This window comes from Sturnus vulgaris, chromosome 9 (genome assembly GCF_052056855.1).
Source record: "Sturnus vulgaris isolate bStuVul1 chromosome 9, bStuVul1.hap1, whole genome shotgun sequence".
NCBI lineage: Eukaryota > Metazoa > Chordata > Aves > Passeriformes > Sturnidae > Sturnus > Sturnus vulgaris.
The window spans coordinates 1,687,377-1,702,932 of NC_142251.1; the positions used below are offsets into that span (position 1 = coordinate 1,687,377).

At 38.7% G+C, this 15,556-nt stretch overlaps 1 protein-coding gene across 1 annotated transcript in view; it reads left to right on the forward strand.

The window, feature by feature from the left end:
* Positions 1-15,556, forward strand: part of JAK1 (Janus kinase 1) — a 46,724-nt gene that overhangs the window by 19,784 nt on the left and 11,384 nt on the right. The window contains exons 2-10 of the mRNA XM_088169615.1: positions 1,765-1,841; positions 2,680-2,878; positions 3,943-4,066; positions 7,920-8,070; positions 9,582-9,745; positions 10,326-10,659; positions 11,703-11,876; positions 13,906-14,063; positions 14,660-14,783. Coding sequence (XP_088025741.1) covers positions 1,836-1,841; positions 2,680-2,878; positions 3,943-4,066; positions 7,920-8,070; positions 9,582-9,745; positions 10,326-10,659; positions 11,703-11,876; positions 13,906-14,063; positions 14,660-14,783 — 1,434 coding nt within the window. The 5' untranslated portion in view covers positions 1,765-1,835. The remainder of the gene's footprint in view (positions 1-1,764; positions 1,842-2,679; positions 2,879-3,942; positions 4,067-7,919; positions 8,071-9,581; positions 9,746-10,325; positions 10,660-11,702; positions 11,877-13,905; positions 14,064-14,659; positions 14,784-15,556) is intronic.

Genomic DNA, 15,556 nt, shown 5'->3' on the forward strand with positions numbered 1-15,556 from the left:
AATCTCAAGAAGAGCCATCCTGCATTCCCAAAAATATTTTGGAAGGTGCATCACAAAGAGCTGTTCCCACTGGGAGAAACAGAAATGAAATTAAAATATGCCTGAAAAAAAAAAAAAATTTCAAATATTGTGCTGTCCATGAGCACATCCCTGTCATCCTTGGAGGAGAGAAGAGACCAGAAAATCCACAAATAATAATTTGGGAGGCTCTGAGGCAAAGGATAAAAATCTCATTTCTCAGATGGAGCATTTGACTTTGTAGGGCTGGTGAAGATGCTCAGACAGAGCAGGAATTTGTCTGGCTCAAAAAAAAAAAAAAAAAGGGGAAAAAAAAAAAAAGACTTTTTGGAAGATGCAGAAGCATTTTTCAAAGGTGAATCCCTGACAATGAGAATGGCTGGGAAAGCCATTAGGAAATAATAGAGTTTGGATATTGGATTGTTTGGTTTATCCCCAGAAGGTTTTAGAAATGAAGCAGCACTTAAAGGTTTTTAGGATTCTGGGAATTGTTGTGACTAAAACCAAGAGTAGGAGCTTTTAAAGCAAAGCAAAGCAGCTCTGTTGAAAAACAAGAATTTGATTTATGAATCTGTAAAAGGCAGTGGTTTTCTATTCCCCCTCACATTTTAAAACATCTGGACAATCTTTTTTAACATTAGGCCCACACAGACATTACAATATATTGAGCTGGAGTGATATGTCATTTAAAAGGGGGTGGTTTTAATGAGATTCAAATTAATATATTTCACCTTTTGAGTTTTGATTTTATGGTGCTGTGCAAAAATAATTCCTGACTTGTCTGCATATCCCAAAAATCAGGCTCTCAATGACTTCTTCCCCATATTACTGCCAAGGGAATGTGTTTAGAGACTCAAATTCAGCTTTCAAGTGGCAGGGATGGCAGGAAAATGGAATTTAATTGGGAATATGTGCCAGACTCTTCAATATAATTTTTTTTTTCTGGGGTAGGATCAGGTTTGCTGGGCTCTCCCAGGGAAGTTGTGTGGCTCTGTCTGACTTTTCCCAGATTAATCCTCAGGCTTTTAAATCAATATTTGCTGAAGTCTGCTAGGTCAGATGAAGGCCTCACCCCGGTGAAACAAAAATAATAAATTCACATTTAGTTTGAAAAACGTTTTGGCAGAGATGCTGGAGGAGGGGAAAAGGAAGGATGGAAGGGGAGGAATGTTTCAGGTGAGTGATGGCTGAGATCTCCCAAAGCAGCAGCACTGTCAGGTTCAGTTTGGAAACTTTTGGGATGAAAATCTGGGATCAACAGAGAGCAGGGAAGAATTGGGATTAATATAATAAATAATAAAATAATAAATAATAAAAAATGTCAGGAATGGAGGCATGGAGGAGGTAAAACTCAGAGGGAAATGTTCCTGTGATGTCACTGCTCAGGCTTATGATGAGAGCAATTCCAAACTGAAAATAGGGGGAAAATCCAGGGAATGACCAAGGCTTTCCCTGTTTGGGTTTTTTTTTTTTGTTGGTTTTTTTTTTTTTGGTTTTTTTTTTTTTGGTTTATTTTTTTGTTTCATCTCAGGCAGTGTCCCCACAGTGTCAGGAGGGATCAGTGGATGTGCCCAAACTCGTGGCTGGATCCTGGGACTGCCTTTGGCTGAGACCAAATCCAGATCTCAGTTATAAAAAAGCTTCTCTGGGATTGCAGGTGGAATTTTATCAGCCTGACCATTTCAGTTGTGCCTCAAACTGTACTAAGCCATTCCTAAAAATATTTATTTTTCCTTTTTTTTTCAGTCAGAGTGAAGTTTCTCCTGGGGAGAGTGAAGACCCATTTCAGTTGTGTAGAGGATCCCACAGGCACATAAATGCAGGTGTGTTGGCTTTTGGGGGTTCATTTTTAATTTGTTTTTTTTTTGGTGGAAGGATTAATTTCATAAACTATAAAATTGGTGGTTTGGGCTTTTGTTGTTTTTTGAGCTAAAGCTTAGAAAAACATGGAACAAAGAACCCAAATAACTCAAATAACTTTCTGCTCTTTTTATTTAAACATTGGGTATGAAATGCAATTTTCTTTTGAGTCAGAGCTTCCCTGTTGTGCATCCTTGGCAATCTAAAAGCTCTTACATTAAACCTCCACAGTGCTCCCCTTTTCTCTTGGAGAGACAAGAGGAGCAGTAATAAAAAAAATAAACACCAATAAATCTTATAAAATACATCATGACTCATAAAGCATCAGCACTTTCAAACACAAAGGGTGAGAGGGGAGAAAACAATGAGAAATATTTTGCCGTTAAGGGGCTGTAAAAATAGAAGCCAACTTTTCTTTTTTTTTTTTTTTTTTTTTTTTTTAATAAAAAAGGAAACATCAAATGAGCTGTTTCAATCACTCAGGCTCAAGTGTTGTTTTCCAGCCAATTAGGTGCTGAAGGATGTGAAAGTTCTTTGTGCTTTGAGAAGAGAAACCTTTCAGAAAAGCTGTGGAACCACCAGAAGACAAAAGGGACTGATTTGGAGCAGAGTTCCCAGAATCACAATAATCACTGACATTTCTTTTTTTTTTTTTTTTTTTTTTTCCCCACCCTCTTTTTCACCTCTTTGGTTTGGAATAAATCCCCACCTGAGAGTTTTGAGAATTGTGGTGCCCCTCAGAGCCAGCAGGGATGGATTTGTGTGCTGATAATTCCAATTCTTTTCTCCCTCCACTCCCAGTATCTCAACGTAAAAGAAGATTGCAAAGCCATGGCTTTCTGTGCAAAAATGAGGAGCACAAAGAGAAATGAACTCAACCTGGAAACTCAACACCAGGGGCTGGAAATCCTCTTCTACCTGCAGGACAAAGCCCCCATTTATTACTCCAGTGGCGAGTTCACCTCGGAGGAGCTGTGCATCGAGGCTGCCCAGAAATGTTGTGAGTATTTGGATTTATTTCAGTTGATTTCAGTTGATTTCAGTTGATTTGTGAGGAATCCTCTGTGTGTCAGTCCCAGGAAGAGCCACCCCGGACCAATAAATCCCCACAAAGTTGCTTTGAGCTCCTGTGCATCCCTCACATGTCAGGGGCTGTGGGCTCAGCAGAATTCCTGGAATTGCACAGGAAATATGGATTTCATCTCTGTTTGATCTCACAATCCAGTGGGATTTTAGATTTACAGTTCTGAGGTTCTTTCCCCATGGAACACCAAATGTTATACAGGGGAATTGGGCAGCAATTTTCCTGCAGCTCTCAAATATTTTCTTTACCCACATCACCTGGATTCTTGTAATTCCCTTCAGCTCCTTTTTCTAATTGCTCCTCTCCCATGGGAATGGGTGAAATTACATAAACCTCATCAAATGAGTGCTGATGTTATTTTTTTAAGAGTTTTAAGGAAAGTGGAACCACTTATTTCTGTTGGTGTGCAGGAGCTGCTTTTTGGGGCTGTGACCAATTCCCAGAACTGGAGCAGGGAATTGAGGCACATCTGTAAGCACAGCACAGGTCTGGGATGGTGAAAATGCAAAATTAAAGCAGATCAGCCCATTGATATCAAAATGTGTTCTTAGCCCCTCTGTGTTATGAACAAAACTTTCTGCTTGTTTGCTAAAACCTCATTTCACCTCCTGGAGGTTGAATTTATTCATAAAATAAAGCTGAGAACAAAGTTGTGAGTTTGGTAAAACTGCCATTCCTGTGACCTGGACAAAATGAAGTTTTTCAGTAATTCCCTTGAAGCTCAAACCTTGTGCAAAATCAGGATTTGAGAATCACTTTAACAGCAGAAATATCTTTTTTTTTAATCCACCCCAAACCCCATGGGCTGAACTGAGGTGACAGCTCCACCTCAACCTTTCCTCCCTAATATTTGCTCCAGTCTAATCCCAGTATCATTTGCTTTTCATGATCCAATATTTGCTTTATTCCATTTGTGTTTTGGGCTGTGGGTGTGCACTGGAGCCACTGGTGATTCATCCCTTTGTGTATTTTTGTGCCAGCTGTGTCCCCTCTGTGCCACAACCTCTTTGCTCTGTATGATGAGAACAAAAAGCTCTGGTATGCACCAAACCAGGTCTTCAAAGTGGAGGAAAAATCATCCTTCAGGCTCCATTATCGCATGAGGTAAGAGAAAAAAACCTGGAAAATTGAATTTATTTCTTCCTGAGCTCCCTGAAGAAATAGGAAAACAAAATCAAAAGCAGCAGGAGCTTCCAATATCTCCTGGTTTCTTTGTATCTTGAGGATTTAACCTTAAAATAAAAAAATTAAAAACCAGGAGAAGTTGTTTTCACAAAGCTGGGAGTGAACAAGGTCAAAGTGAATTGGAAAATTGGTTCCAAACCACTGGGTTTTGTGTCAGGGATGAATTCCCATCTCAAGTGTTGCAGTTCCCACTGAAATCAGTGGGAATTTTACTCTTCAAAGGAAAAAGCAGCAGGTTCTGGCTTTTGGAATTCTCCAAGACTGCAAAGGATCTGTGGGAAAACATGGAAAAAAATCAAACCAGGAGCCAGGACAACATTCTGCACAACATTATTATTATTATTATTATTATTATTATTATTATTATTATTATTATTATTATTATTATTATTATTATTATTATTATTATCATCATCATCATCATCATCACTATTATTATAATTATCATTATTCTTATCATTAACACTATTATTATTAACAATATTATTATCCTCATTATTATCATTATTACTTTTCTTGTATCAATCTGAGCTTTAAGTTCTCAATATAGGAGAAAAATACATGAAATAAACTTGACCTGCAGGAATAATTAATCCAGAAACTTCAGGAAATCCACAGATTTCTTGATTCTTTAAGGGACAGCTGTAAGAAAATAACCTTGTGAATAATATTCCACAATTTTCCACACTCTGGGGCACTTTGGGGTGCAGGGAAATGCAAAGAGAGGATTCTGCAAAATGGGATTTTTTTGGGTGTTGGATTCCAGACTGGAATTGTTATTGTTGGATGAATTGCTGCAAGGAAAAATGACTGATTTTGCTTTTCAAGTGGTGATAATTCCTATTTTTGGAAGAGGAAGAAGATGCTGGAGTGGTTTTTTTCTTTTTTTTTTTTTTAAATTTCATTAGGGTTATTAATGCCTTAACCCTGGCTGATCTCAGATTTCCCCAGCTGGGATGAGGTTGGGCAGATAAACACAATAAAATAAAATAAAATAAAATAAAATAAAATAAAATAAAATAAAATAAAATAAAATGAATGAGGGTTCTAAAAGGTTTTTACAGAGCATTGGGTGCCCTGAGATCAGCCACAGTAACAATACCCTGAATAATCAAAATTTCTGCTGTAATGTCAACCTGGGGAATTCCCCCTGAGCCTGAAATTTTCTGTTTTTCACACTAAAAAAAGGTGATATTTCAAGTGTAATTGTGGAGATTTAATCCTTTGAATTCTTATGAACTTCTAATAAATGAAGAACTTCTGAATTTAATTAATTTTTAAATAATTAACTTTTGAATTTAATGAATGAATGAAGAACTTTTAATTCTTAAAAACCAGTTTTTGCTGTGTTTGGTGTTTGTTTTTCTGCTCTGGGTCAATGATGGGAGGCACCTTCCTTAAAATTGCCTAAGCAGCTCCCTCTTAAAAATCATTTTTGGCTCTTCATAACCCAGGAAGGTGATTTAAGATAATTAATGACTCCAATTCTGTCGTTATTTCCTGAAAATAATTGTGAACAGAATTAATTTATGCTGAGCTTTGCTTTCTGTAATTATTCTGTTGTACCATTTTGTAGAATGGAGCTCTGGAAAAACCCGTGCTTTCCATAATTAAGAGTTCTGGTGGTTTATGATTTGTTTTTAAATATTTTTTTATTATTATTATTTTATTTTTTTTCAGCTTTGGAGTTTGGCAGGGAAATCTCTTTTGTCCCTCGTACTCCATGAATGAAAACTGACAAACTTTGGGCCAAAAAAAAAGGATTTTTAAATAATTTCAAAAAGAGTTAAGCACTAAAATCCAAAGATTCCCATTTTCCCAGGATTTCATCCATGTCCTGGTGGTGTTTTGCTTTATTTCATTTATTCCTGTTGTGGGTTTTAGGTTATGAAACTGATCCTTAAATGAATTTGGTTTGTTCTGAGCTCTGCCAGGGGCAGAATTCCTCTGGAAAAAGGAAAAAGGTCTGGGCTTTTTAAATAGAGCAATGGAATAACTGTACATGAGGATTCAGAGATGAAATAATTTGGATTTTTGATGACATTGCTGGGTTTTAGTCGTGTCCCTTTTAATGGTGTCTCTAAAATGAATGGTGGGACTGAAATATTTTTTAGGGGTTTGATTTTTCTCCCACTGCTGAGAGTTTTTTGTTTTCTGTGTGAGCTTTTCCTCCTCTGCCCTAAATCAGTGCCAGATGCTGCTGCACTTCCAGTGATGTTTTCAAAGGATTTTTCACAAAAACTTTATGAGCACCCTGTGTTTTTCACACTTGCCTCAAGTTCTTTAAAAACAAAATAAAACAAATTAAAAAAAAATATGCTCCAACACGAGAAACCCCAGGATTTTGTAATATCCTGGAGTCATTGGCTCACAGAGGAGGAGAATTTAACTCTTCCATGGCTGGGTTTGTTTCTTGGTGTGGAAAAAGGATCCAATTCCCCCTTCTGGAGGGATTTTGGAAGCAGCTGATCCTTCCAGATCCCTCCCAGCCCATTCTGGGATAACACAATTTCCTGGAAACTCTGGGGAAAAAGGAAACGAGTGACAAGAGCAACACTCCATGGTCAGGCTGAAATGTAAATCCACCTTCCCAAATAATCCCAAATGATCCCAAATTCTCCTTCCCAGGAATTTGGGGATGAGGAAATTTTGTGCTCCTCTTCCTGTTGTGCAAGTGAAATACCAAAAATCACTCACAGCAATCCATGGAGCTTTCCAAGGAAAAGATTTTCTTTTATTTACTCATCCCTCGAACAATGGGGCTCCAATTATTTTTGTAACTCTTCAGCGGTGTCTTAATCAGAGCAGTTAATTAGGAAAAATTAGGAGCAAATTCTCCTCTCAGTCACAAACAATACACAATACCTTGCCCATAATTATTTCCAGGAAATAACAAAAGAATTGGAGTTATGAATTCCGAGTTCTCTCCTGCAGGAGAAATGGGAAGCAAAGTCATTTCCTTTGGATTTCAGGAGGATTTGCTTTGCTCTGCTCTTCAGGCTTCAGCCCAAGGAGTTCTTGAGCATCTCCTGGTTCTTGTCAGGAGTTTTTTGGCACAGTTTTGGGTTGGAGTTCCTGCCTAAGAAGAGCTGAATTAAAAATATTAATTTGATGTTGCTGAAGATCCTGACTCTGCACTGAGGCTGAGACACTCCAGCCTTGCCCACTGCAGATTTGGGGCTTTAGAAATGTCAATCCCAGACTGGTTTGGACTGGGAAGGACCCTAAATCCCAAATCCCATCCCAGGGACAACTTCCTCTGTCCCAGGCTGCTCCAAGCCTGGCCTTGGACACTGCCAGGGGCAGCCACAGCAAATCTGGGAATTCCAGCCCAGCAAGGAATTCCATCCCAATATCCCATCTAAATCCATCTTCTTTCAGCTCACAGCCACTCCCTGTGTGCTGTCCCTCCCTGCCTTGTCCCCAGTCCCTCCCCAGCTCTCCTGGAGCCCCTTCAGGCCCTGCCAGGGGCTCTGAGCTCTCCCTGGATCCTTCTCCTCTCCAGGTGAACATTCCCAATTCTCCATCTTTCCTCACAGGAGAGGTGCTCCATCTCTCTAACAAAAAAGAAGGAAAAAAAAATAAAATCTAATATTACATAATAATTTGGTCATTTCCCTCCAGGAATGTGCTTGGAATGTCAAATCACTCCAGCTTAAGGCAGAAGTGTTGCTTTGAACTGCTTTGCTTTTCAAAATCTAAATTACCTTGTTGAAACGAAAGCTTTTCCCAAAAAGTTTTTAAAGTTTCTGACTTTTTTTTTTTTTACTAGATACTATTTCACCAACTGGCATGGCACCAGTGAGAGTGAGCCCTCGGTGTGGAGACACTCCCCAAGGAAAGCCAAGGCCTATGACAAGAAGCTGGCCCCAGAGGGAACCCCCATCCTGGATGCCAATTCCCTGGAATACATCTTTGCACAGGTTGGAATTGTCTCTGATACTGCATTCCAATAAAAACTCCGAGGTTCTGCTTTAAAAACATCTTTTTAAACTCCTAAAATCCACATTATGTATGCTGTTAGTACTGGAAAAGGGTTTTCTTTGGTGCTGCTGCCTGGTGGAGAAGAGAGAATTTGCTGCGTGAATGAGGTGAAAGAAACTCCCCCAGTCCAAAAATGGTTTTATTTCTAGATTTTTATTCTTCTAAATTGAATTATTTTTGTGGGATATTCCCACAGAGCTGGGACTTTCTGGGGCTGGAGAGGAGCAGCAGGGCTGGGTCCTTTTAATGAGGTTTTTTTTTTTTTTTTTTTACTGGGTGGTGCTAAAAGATTGATAAACATTTACTGATAACCCCGTGGTGATAAAGATTGATTGATTGATAAGCTCACTGCAGTTTTCCTCTCCTCTTGTGCCTTCCAAAGGATTTTTTTGAACCAGAATCTGTCAGGTTTCACCAAAAAAAATGGGAAAATTCAGGTTGATCAAAGAGCAAATGGAATGCACTGAGGAAATTTCATTTACTGTTGGTTCTGAGTGGAATCCCTGCAGGATTTTCACACTTGGAAATAAGAGTTTGCCCTTCAAAAAAAGACACAACGTGGAGCAGCTCCAGCAAAATCCTTCTTTAATTGGGAACCCCCAAGGAAAGAGAATTCCAGGGAAATATTAAATCAATAAAGACAGAAATGTCTTTGTTCTTTGATAACCAAACACTTTCCAGGCTGTCCCAGAGCAAGATTGGCTTAGAGATGAATCCATGAAATTCATGGAGGCTTTGGATGGAAAGGGCAGAGATAAAGCAGAACCACACAGTTGGTTTTGTGGCTCAGAAAATAAATATTGAAGGTATTAAAAGGGGCCAGAGGTGGTGATTTCTGTAGTTAATTAAAAAAAAAAAAAAGAATTTTTGGTGGGCTGGTGTGTAAAAGGAGAGGAACTTCCAGCTTCTCCTTGCTCAAGGATCCTGGGATGAATTCCTGGCTCAGGGACAAATTTTGGGAATGAGTAAATGGATAAATTGGGGATTTCTGTAGTTAAACTTAAAAAAATGAATTTTTGGTGGGCTGGTGTATAACTCTCAAGGAGAGCTTCCAGCTTGTCCTTGCTCAAAGATCCTGGGACAAATTTTAGGAATGACCAAATGGATAAATTGGGAACTTCTGTAATTAATTTTTTAAGAAATGAATTTTCAGTGGGCTGATGGATAAAAGAATGTGAGGAGCTTCCAGCTTGTTCTTGCTCAAGGATCTTGGGATGAACTCCTGGCTCAGGGCCAAAGTCTGGGAAAGAACAAATGGATAAATTGGGAATTTCAGTAGTTAATTTTTAAAAAAAGTGAATTTTTGGAGGGCTGATGGATAAAAGAAGGGGAGAGAAGCTTCCAGCTTCTCCTTGCTCAAAGATCCTGGGATGAATTCCTGGCTCAGGGCCAAACTCTTGCAATGACTAAAAGGATAAATTGATTTTTTTTTTTTTTTTGTTCTGTTAAGGGCCAGTATGACCTAGTGAAGGGGCTGGCTCCCATCCGAGAGCCCAGGAACGAGCAGGAGGTCCATGAGATTGAGAATGAGTGTCTGGGCATGGCTGTCCTGGCCATCTCCCACGATGCCATCAAGAGGAACATGAAACTGCCTGAGCTGCCCAAGGACATCAGGTGAGCTGGCACCAGTGTGTCCCTGCTGCTGTGCCAGCACAGATTCTCCCAGTTCTCCCAGCACAGATTCTCCCAGTTCTCCCAGTTCTCCCAGTTCTCCCAGCACAGATTCTCCCAGTTCTCCCATTTTCCCATTTTTCCCATTTTTCCCAGTTCTCCCATTTTTCCCAGTTCTCCCAGTTCTCCCAGTTCTCCCAGTCCTCCCAATTCTCCTCCCAGTTCTACTCCCAATTCTCCTCCCAATTCTCCCATTTTTTCCAGTTTTCCCAGTCCTCCCAATTCTCCCAGTCCTCCCAATTATCCCAATTCTCCCATTTTTGCCAGTTCTCCCATTTTTGCCAGTTCTCCCAATTCTCCAAATTCTCCCAGTTCTCCCAGCAGAGATTCTCCCAGTCCTCCCAGTTGTCCCAATTCTTCCAGCCCTCCCATTTTTCCCAGCCCTCCCATTTTCCCCAGTTCACCCAGTTCTTCCAATTCTCCCAGTTCTCCCATTTTTCCCAGTCCTCCCAATTCTCCCAGTTCTCTCATTTGTCCCAGTTGTCCCAGTCCTCCCAGCTGAATCCTTTGTTTTCCCTTCCAGTTACAAACATTACATCCCTGAGACCCTGAACAGAACCATCAGGCAGAGGAATTTCCTCACCAGGATTCGAATCAATAACGTTTTCAAGCATTTCCTCAAGGAATTCAACAACAAAACCATCTGCAACAACAGCGTGTCCCCCCGGGATCTGAAAGTGAAATATTTATCCACCATGGAGATCCTCACCAAATATTATGGGGCAGAGATTTTTGAGACTTCCTTTTTGGTCATTTCTGCTGAGAATGAGATCAGTAAATTGAATTGTGGAGATAATGAGAAATATGAAGTGATGGTGACAGGAAACCACGGGATTCAATGGAGGCTCAAGCCCAGTGTAAGTAACCCTTGAGAAATGGGAATTAAAAGAGGGTTTTTGGGGTTTTTTTTGGGATATAACAGCTGTTAAAAGATGGTTGTGGTTTATGGTTTTATGGGATGACAGAGTTATGGAGGTTGGGAGGAGCTCAGGGAGTTCCAGCCCAAACCCCTTTTTAGGCTTAGCTTTGACATCAGACCAGGATCAGGATTTTTATCCTGAAAAATTCCAGGAATGGACACTGGCAATTCTGTGAAAAACAGTCCAGAATTAAAGAGATTTATTCTGTTTATTGGAATACATTATATTCTATGTTTTTTCTTATTATTCTCTAGTTATATTAATTTTTTAATTCATATTATAATTGTATTCTAATTAATAATGAATTTATATCATTATTCTAGAATAATTTGGTTTAGAGTAAATGTATTAGAATACATTATATCCTATCTTTTCTATTATTCTATAATTTAGATTAATTTTATAATTTATAATTGTATAGTTCTAACTAATAAATAATTAATTTATATTACTCTTCTAGAATGAACTTTTGATTTAGAGTAAATGTATTAGAATACACTATATTTTTTATTTTCTATTATTATTCTATAGTTTATATTAATGTTATTTATATGATAATTCTATTATATAGTTCTAATTAATAAATAATATATATTACTATTCTGAAGTGAATTTTTGGTGTTGAGTAAATGTACATTATACATTATATATTTTCTATTATTATTCTAGAATTTATATTAATGTTATAATTTATATTTTAATTCTGTTCTATAATTCTAATCAAGAATTAATTTCTATTGCTATTTTGTAGTGAATTTTCAGTTTAGAGTAAATGTACATTACACATTATATTGTATTCTATATTTTCTATTATTCTTCTATAATTTATGTTCATTTTATAATTTATATAATAATTCTATGATCTAATTCTAATCAATAATGAATTTCTGTTGCTATTTTATAGTGAATTTTCAGTTTAGAATAAAACCACTGAGCTGAACATATTTCAACTAAAGCTTTTCCCCCAAATCCATTTGCAGCCTGCACAGCCAGAGAAAGAGAAAAAGAAAAAATCCGAGGGCAAAGGCAAAAAAGAGGAAGAGAAGCAGAAAGTTTGGGAGGCTTGGAGCAACTTCTCCTACTTCCCTGAGATCACCCACATCGTCATCAGGGACTGCACTGTCAGCATCAACAAACAGGACAACAGGAGGATGGTGAGGGGGAAAGGGACACTGGGAATGGGGACACTGGGAATGGGGACACTGGGAATGGGGACACTGGGAATGGGGATAATGGGAATGGGGACATTGAAATATGGGGACACTGGGAATGGGGACATTGAAATATGGGGACAGTGAAAATGGGGACATGGAAAATGGGGACATTGAAATATGGGGACACTGGGAATGGGGACATTGAAATATGGGGACACTGGGAATGGGGACATTGAAATATGGGGACAGTGAAAATGGGGACATGGAAAATGGGGACATTGAAATATGGGGACACTGAAATATGGGGACATTGGAAATGGGGTCATGGGAAATGGGGTCATGGGAAATGGGGACATTGCTGGGACACTGAAAATGGGGACATTGAAATATGGGGACATTGGAAATGGGGACATTGCTGAGACATTGGAAAATGGGGACATTGCTGGGACATTGAAAAGGGGGACACTGAAAATCTGGACATTGGAAAATGGGGACACTGGAAATGGGGACACTGGAAATGGGGACACTGGAAATGGGGACATTGCTGGGACATTGGAAAGGGAGACACTGAAAATGGGGACATTGGAAAATGGGGACATTGGAAATGGGGACATTGCTGGGACATTGCCAAATGGGGACATTGGAAATGGGGACATTGGAAATGGGGACATTGGAAATGGGGACATTGCTGGGACATCCCAGCCCTGCCATTCCCTGCCTGCTGTTCTTAGGGATTCATTCCTGTTCCTGTCTGGATAATGATGGGGTTTGAAAATAGTGAATGATGGGCAAATTGATGTGGTATAATAATTGGGTAATTAGATATTGATTAATAGATTATTAAATGAATTCTTATACAATAGTTATTAGATTATTAAATAAATAATATCATTATTTTTGTCTATTATTATATAATATAATAGCTGTTATATATTATATATTTTATATGTGATATATAAAATATATAACATAATATATAATGTAATGTAATATAATATCATAAATATAATATAGCATAACAACATAATATAACATAATATAGTATAATAAATATAATATAGCATAATATATATAACATAATATGTAATATAAGATAACATATAACATAATGTTATATAATATAATTAATGTAATATAATATATAATAATATAATACCATATAATAGATTCTTTATTATATATCATTATCAAATAATGATTATTTAAATTATTTTATTACTATCATTATTTCATTCCACGAGGTGCCACCTTGGGCAGAAGGTGACAATGTCCTCGAGGGACATTTGGAGTGTAAATAACAAACAACACAAAATGTGCTGCCCTTTGCTGCAGTCAGGACTCAGTTTCTTCATGCAGAAAAACCAATTTTTAATTTTACAGCCCATTTTTATTCACTTTTCAAGACCTTGTGTTGAATTGTTCACAACTTTCTTGCCACTCCATTAATTGGTTAGTAAATGACATTTTACTGTCCATCAAATCTCTTTATTCCTGATATTTAAATATTTTTTCACTCATTCCCATGGCACAGATTTCTTGGTTTTTACAGGTGCAAACTGTTTTTTTCTCTATTGAATAGCTTGTTGTGCTCACTGATTGCCTTTTTAGGATTTTTTTTCTGCTGGGAACTTAGAGGGGAGCTGGTAACTGAGCAGAGCAAGGCTTGATTTTATAGAAAGCCTTTATTTTAGAATTTATACAGCATATCACATATATATAATATATAATATATACAACAGACATGTATATATATACAACAACCCTTGGCACTGGGCAGAGCAAAAGTGGTGTTAAAAGTTGTGTCCACTCTGGCACAGATTTTTCCATCACAAATCTCATGAGGAATTCCAGAATTTGTGATGCTGGAGGATCTGGCCAGGACAGGGAATGGCCACTAAAACCAACCACCCTTTATTCAGAAATGATTGGATATTCCTGGCTCATTAATGCCAGAATTCCAGGGGTTTTCCAGCATTCCTGGTGAATTCCTGCTGGAATTGCTGACCCTCCCCTGTGTTTGGTGTGGCAGGAATTGAAGCTGGGCTCCCACGCTGAGGCTCTGTCCTTCACCTCTCTGGTCGATGGCTACTTCAGGCTCACAGCAGATGCTCACCATTACCTGTGCACTGATGTGGCTCCTCCCCTCATCCAGCACAACATCAAAAACGGCTGCCACGGGCCCATCTGGTCAGTCAATTCTGCTTTTTGAGGGTTTTTAAAAAAATTTTATTTTTATTTTTAATAATTCCTTTCATAGCGAGTCTGAGGAAACGTGAGGTTTGGATGGGTGGTGGTTACCAAAGGTTGAAAAAAAATGTTGTTAAAGGAAAAAAAAATCAGTGTTTGTCTCTTTACTCATTTATAACTCAGTGTTTCTGCACTAAAGGAGTGTTCCAGGAGTTTTCTCCATGGGAATATTTTAGGTAGAGGGTGGAAGTGTCTCTGCACTCATCCCAGGAGTCCTTGGGTGGATGAACAAAGCCTTGGGTGTTTAAACACCTAAAGGAATTCTCTTTGTGGCTTTTCCCTTTATATTTAAGCTGCAAACTGCAGAAATCCAGGAGTTCACCTGCACACTGTTGGATGCAAAATTCCTTTGAATAAATCCTCCCTCCCTTGCCCTGTACAACCCAATATGAGCAATACACCCTTAAATCCTATTTTAATCACAACATCGATAGATCTAAATTGCTGTTACACCCCAAATAGAGATTTGCTCGTGTCCCACCCCCCAAAAAAATAAATTTTCCGATGGTGCCACGTTGTTTTTTTCTCCCTTGCAGCACAGAATATGCCATCAACAAGCTGAGGCAGGAGGGGAACGAGGTGGGGATGTACGTGCTGAGGTGGAGCTGCACCAACTTCAACCACATCCTCATGACTGTGACGTGTCTGGAAGGCTCCGAGGTACAATGAGCTGAGCATTCCCTGCTCCCTGCAATCCCTGGCATGTGGTTTTTATCCTTGAGGAACTCACCCTGATGTCTGTGAAAGAAATTAGTTTTGTTTTTTTTTCCCCCCCTAGCCTTTTGTGCTGTCTCTCCAAATGGGATTAATTAGCTCCAGAACAGCTCCTTCCAATCAAGGTGTGATAAAAATGAAATATTTTTAAACTCGTGGCAACAGAGAATTTGTCACTTCACCTTGCCTTGAGCATGGTTCAGTTTCTCTGGAGTTTTTTTTGGGCATGGATTTAATTCCCATGATGGATTTTATTCCCACACCAGGCTCAGCTGGAAACCTGCAGCTGACTCGGTGGTTTGGGAGAACATTTAAAGTGTTCACACAAGAATAATAATAAATAATAAAGAATTAATAATAATAGTGATGATGATGATGATAACATAAATCCTTCTCTTAGGAAAAAATGGTGATAGAATCAGTGGTGAGTCATGAAGGGATTTTTGATACTGGGTTTATGTCTTGTAGATATTAAAAAACAAAACAAAACAAAAAAAAATCAACTCTCTCTTAACAGTGAAAGAAGAAAGGAATTTTGTCTGGGAAAAGAGGGAAGGGACAGGTGACCTAAAGCTGCAGAGGGGAGGTGCTGAGAGCTCTGGAGATGGGGGAGTTCAGAAGTTCAGCCCTTCCCCAGCACCTCTGGGTGAAACTGGAGGATGTCAGCACCAGCCTGAAATCTTGTTGAACAGTCTAGGGTGGGAAAGGGAGTTTTGCTA